At 34.1% G+C, this 6,026-nt stretch overlaps 1 protein-coding gene across 7 annotated transcripts in view; it reads right to left on the reverse strand.

Moving 5' to 3' along the window:
- LOC111064115 (whirlin) overlaps positions 1-6,026 on the reverse strand; it is a 156,469-nt gene that overhangs the window by 4,998 nt on the left and 145,445 nt on the right. For all 7 annotated transcript variants that reach the window (XM_039425404.1, XM_039425405.1, XM_039425403.1 and 4 more), the window contains one exon: positions 5,436-5,450. In XM_039425404.1, coding sequence (XP_039281338.1) covers positions 5,436-5,450 — 15 coding nt within the window. The remainder of the gene's footprint in view (positions 1-5,435; positions 5,451-6,026) is intronic.

A 6,026-nucleotide genomic window follows, 5' to 3' on the forward strand; every position in this document is an offset into this window, starting at 1 on the left:
TCCACTAGACAGCTGATGTATGATGAATAATTCCATAGTCTGATTTTTACTCTAATACTGGCGTATGAAGGAGGCTCCTTTTTCCTTTCATATTATCCTTGAAATGAAAAATTTCCAAAAACCTTGTACATACGTCGACGCGCAATTTAAAAAGGAACATACCTGTCAAATTTCATGAAAATCTATTACCGCGTTTCACCGTAAATGCACAACATATAAACATTTAAACATTACGGTAAGGGAAATACCAAACCGTCTACTTGAATCTTAGACCTCACTTTGCTCGGTCAATTATCCACCGCAATATAATTAATATTTACCATGTAAACCAATTATTGTGTTTAACCAAAATAAAATGTGTTAATAAAATCGAAAATACAAATCGTACTATATTATCTACCGCAATATAATTAATATTTACCATTTGAACTAATATTGTGGATGACAATAGTAGCTGGATCGTGAACGTACCTTGCGACAGAATTCGACCGGTCTTGTTGCTTGAAAAGCACCCAGTAATCGGAAGTGTAGCCGGCCGGCCCTGAATGGCACGAGAGACTTCTGAGTTCTCAACTGCACTGGATTAGATTCAAGAATGCTCGGAGCATTTTTGTTAGCCTGTTTACACAGCGATTATTTCCTAATGGGACTTTAGTGTGCGTGACGTCCCCAAAGACGCAGAGGGGCGAAACCCCAAACAACTGGCGCAGTAAATGGAAAATTATGATAATCCCCATCCGACAAAACATGCGCATTCAAAATACTCGTCCTTATCAAACATCCCAATAAAAGCATCGATTGAGTTCATTTTCATTTATACAACACGCTCGGAAGCGTCGGAGGATTAACTAGACAGAAAATTTGAATAGCTCTGATAGCGAATACAGTGGCGCGGTATCACAACCAAATAATAATCCTCACTTGAATTGCACTGAAAATTATGTTATGCTGTACAATTCAATTATAAAATGAAATCATCAAAGGAAGAGTGAATTACTTTTTCCATGTAGAATTCATGTAGAATACATTTCACTAAAAAAACATCTAATGTAGTCAATATCAATAGCTTAGTTTTGGCTTGCGATTCAAGATCTTATTAGTAGAAGGTTGAATATTTTAATTATTAATTTCTTTAATTATTTAGACACGTTAATTCGTCGGTCACGGCTGCCTAAAATGCAGTCGTTAGGTCATGTCAGAGGACCTGAAATTGATCAGTTGCGACCTGAAAACTCTGACACCGGACCTGAGCCAGCCAGGTCACTCGATATTAATATTATTATTAGTATTATTATTATTATTATTATATTATTATTATTATTATTATTATTATTATTATTATTATTATTATTATATTATTATTATTATTATTATTATTATTGACATCCCATTAGGGACATAAAATGTATTAATTGTTGTATAAATCAACAATCAATGAAGAGGAATTTGGAGGCTCCAATTTGAGTGAGTAAGTTGAAAAGATGTTTTCCTTACAATTGAAGCGATAGAATAATATTATCGATCATGCCATTCGATTTATAGTATGATTGGGGTTCATACACTAATACAACCATCAGGTTCAGATCGTGAGTTTCAACAGGAGGTTTTTGGCTCATCTAAATTTTTTTGGGATGTTGTAATTTCTGTGGGGAATTGACGAGGGATTTCAGGAATGTTCATACACAGCTCATAGAGTTAACTTTTCTTTAGTACTTTCATTTTGGGAATAAAAGCGAACAAATGTTGTTTAAAGATTAATCTATTGGTAACTGATAATTTACAGGTATGGGATTATTTTTTATAGAAATCTGGAGCTACCTCTAGTTTCAAAAACATCAACAATTCAGTTACATTTTACGTTGACTCTTAATTTCTCAATTCTCATTGAGTAGCACAACCATGCACATTTTATAGACTATCATCAACGTTCTCAACATTTCTGTACGGTACTTGATTACTCAATATAACCTACAGTATAAATCTATGCTACTATCCAAAGGAGATTCTTTTAGGACCTACAACTGGTGCTAGTAATTATTTCTAGAACAAGTTAGATTGTAGGGGATATCTTGAACAACAAAGCATTTCTATATTATTATGTTTGTATCTATATTTATATTATTATGTTAGTCTATATCTTCACTTTACTACAAATACGAATCTACACACTTATTTTACACATTGTTTTTCTAAACTAACTGATAGTTTCACACCAACTTATTAGTTTTACTCTACTATGTAAACCCATTTAGCATCATTTTAACAATATGGATTGAGGGTTGAAGGCTGTTTGTGAGATGATGATGGTATGAAGTTGATTCGTATCCTAGGTTCAAATAGGCTAGGCTACATATGATACTAATGGGATTGTACAATATGTGTTCTGAATAATGAAACTATGGGTAGAAGTAAATACACACTCAAGTTCAAAAACGGCTGAAAATATATCTCCGAACGAGAACGGGGTCTTCAACATTGGGAACCTCGCACTCTCCAGTAGACAATCAAAACTAGAAAAATGAGGTTCATGAGGTACTCGAAGAATCATGAACAAAGATTGTCTCTCTTCATAAGAAAGTTGATATTAAAGCCCTGCAAACTCACATAGATTTTTGTTCGTACGATAATTTGCCGTCCTTATAATTCTATCAAATTAAACGGAACTTGACAAACATCATCTGTTTGAAATCATCTGTTTAATCTAATAGAATTTATAAGGACGGCAAAATATCCTACGAACAAAAATCGATGTGTGTGTAGCTAGCCTAACTGAGAAGAAGAATATTGTGGAATATTTTCGTGAAAGAGCTCTTTAACAATATTTTAAAACTTTTTACTATATTCTGCTCATGTCCGGTTTCACCAAGCTCGGTCAAGACTTTTGAATATGGTCAAACCAGGTACGCTTTACAACGAGTGCACTGGAACATATTATGATTTCTATGCGATAGTTACTAACGATTATTCCAGTACACAACACTACTTGTTAATCGTAGCCAGCTTGATCAAGCTCAGATGTCTTGACCGAGCTTGGTGGAACCGGGTTCTGAACTTTCAAATCACAGTTCAAAAATACCACTTTCGATAATTTTTTCACTGAATTTAATAGAGCTTTGAAGTTTCTTCATGATTTGTTTCTTTTCATTCAAATTCAGAAAATAAATCTTATCTGGAACCTTGCTCTCAGTGGCGTATTTGTTATAATTATTAATGTTCGTATTATTTTTTTCAGAAGAGTACCTATTTGCTTTCAGAGGGCCTTCGGGTGATAATAATACATGTGGACTCCTATTGCAACTTTATATTTTTGCACACCACTGGTAGGCTTCGATTCAATCCCCGTCTCTTGTGATAAATCTAATGAACATTGATATTTTATGGGTGCTTAGTGGTTATTATGAGTTGGATTCACTGGTCAAGTCAAATGACTGTTCATATGATCACATTGTCAATGTACCAGGTACCATCTACTAATTACCCATTGAGGACTCCTGACACTCTGATTTTTGAAAACAGTCTAGAAGAGTATTATTGGTCATATTGAATACACCCTTGCTCGTTTGTGAATGAATTTGTACCGTCTCAATATAATCTCTATACACTAGTTAGAGCTATCTATCTCCAATTGATAATGTCCTATTGGAAACATATTTCCAATTAATATAATCTTCCAGGTATAATGAAGGATATTTCCAACTCACCTTATATCCGTCTCGCTGTAAAAAAAGATAAAAATACATTAACATTTCACATTATAGCTTGAATTAAGTTTACAAATAGAGGGATTACCGAATATTGAGAAGTGGAGGAAATTACAGTGGAAAATGCAGAAAGAGCTTTAAAGAACAGTTCGAAGGCTGGAAAAGTTAATTTCAGCCTAGATAGCCTAAATTTATTTAGATTTATATTATTATGTTAGTCTATATCTTCACTTTACTACAAATACGAATCTACACACTTATTTACACATTTTTTTCTAAACTAACTTATAGTTTCACACCAACTTATTAGTTTTACTCTACTATGTAAACCCATTTAGCATCATTTTAACAATATGGATTGAGGGTTGAAGGCTGTTTGTGAGATGATGATGGTATGAAGTTGATTCGTATCCTAGGTTCAAATAGGCTAGGCTACATATGATACTAATGGGATTGTACAATATGTGTTCTGAATAATGAAACTATGGGTAGAAGTAAATACACACTCAAGTTCAAAAACGGCTGAAAATATATCTCCGAACGAGAACGGGGTCTTCAACATTGGGAACCTCGCACTCTCCAGTAGACAATCAAAACTAGAAAAATGAGGTTCATGAGGTACTCGAAGAATCATGAACAAAGATTGTCTCTCTTCATAAGAAAGTTGATATTAAAGCCCTGCAAACTCACATAGATTTTTGTTCGTACGATAATTTGCCGTCCTTATAATTCTATCAAATTAAACGGAACTTGACAAGCAAAACATCTGTTTGAAATCATCTGTTTAATCTAATAGAATTTATAAGGACGGCGAAATATCGTTGGAACAAAAATCGATGTGTGTGTACCTAGCCTAACTGAGAAGAAGAATACTGTGGAATATTTTCGTGAAAGAGCTCTTTAAACAATATTTTTATACTATATTCTGCTCATGTCCGGTTTCACCAAGCTCGGTCAAGACTTTTGAATATGGTCAAACTAGGTACGCTTTACAACGAGTGCCCTGGAACATATTATGATATCTATGCGATAGTTACTAACGATTATTCCAGTACACAACACTACTTGTTAATCGTAGCCAGCTTGATCAAGTTCAGATGTCTTGACCGAGCTTGGTGGAACCGGGTATTGAACTTTTAAATCACAGTTAAAAAATACCACTTTCGATAATTTTTTCACTGAATTTAAGAGAGCTTTGAAGTTTCTTCATGATTTGTTTCTTTTCATTCAAATTCAGAAAATAAATCTTATCTGGAACCTAGCTCTCAGTGGCGTATCTCTTCTAATTATTAATGTTCGTATTATTTTTTTCAGAAGAATATTTGCTTTCAGAGAGCCTTTGGGTGATAATATGTGGACTTCCTTCACAACTTTTCAATCGATTCAATCCCCGTCTCTTGTAATGAATCTAATGAACATAGAGATATTTTATGGGTGCTTAGTAGCTAATATGAGTTGTATTTACTGGTCACAAGTCACATGACTGGTTATAATATGACATTGTTATTGTATTGTATAAAGAGGCTACCAACTCCCCTTTGAGGACTCCGGGGAAAAACTGATTTTTGAAAAAGAGTAGGCCTATTGCTCGTGTGTGAATGAATTTGGTACCGTCTCAATATAATCTCCATACACTAGTAAGAGCTATCTATCTCCAATTGATAATGTCCTATTGGAAAAATATCTCCAATTAATATAATCTTCCAGGTATAATGAAGGATATTTCCAACTCACCTTATATCCGTCTCGCTGTAAAAAAAAGATAAAAATGCATTAAAATTTCACATTATAGCTTGAATTAAGTTTACAAATAGGAGGACTACTGAAATATTAAGAAGTGGAGGAAATTACAGTGGCACATTCAGAAAGAGCTTTAAAGAACAGTTCGAGGACTGAAAAATTGAATTTCAGCCTAGATAGCCTAAGATGAATTGAGAAGAGATAGTTGCAGAAAAATAGTAGAAATATAAGAACATTTTCTAAAGTACTTAATTTCGAGTGTCAATGAGCCAAACAGAACAATTTGTTACATTTTAATAAGTGAAAACACACTCTCCATTCTACCGCACAATTATTACAGTTCGATGAGTCAAAACACACTCGCACCGCACAATTTAAGACATATTTTTATTGGAGTGAGGATAGTAATTTTCAATACTTGGGGCTTATTATAAGAAACCCACACCGTTATGATCTCCTACAGGGCATATTGCAAGGAAGAGTAATGGGAAGGAGAAGAGTCGGCAGAAGAAGAATTTCATGGCTGAAAAATCTGAGAGCCTGGTTCTCCATGAACACCGCGGATTTGTTTGGTGCAGCTGTGGA

Source organism: Nilaparvata lugens, chromosome 3 (genome assembly GCF_014356525.2).
Source record: "Nilaparvata lugens isolate BPH chromosome 3, ASM1435652v1, whole genome shotgun sequence".
Lineage (NCBI taxonomy): Eukaryota > Metazoa > Arthropoda > Insecta > Hemiptera > Delphacidae > Nilaparvata > Nilaparvata lugens.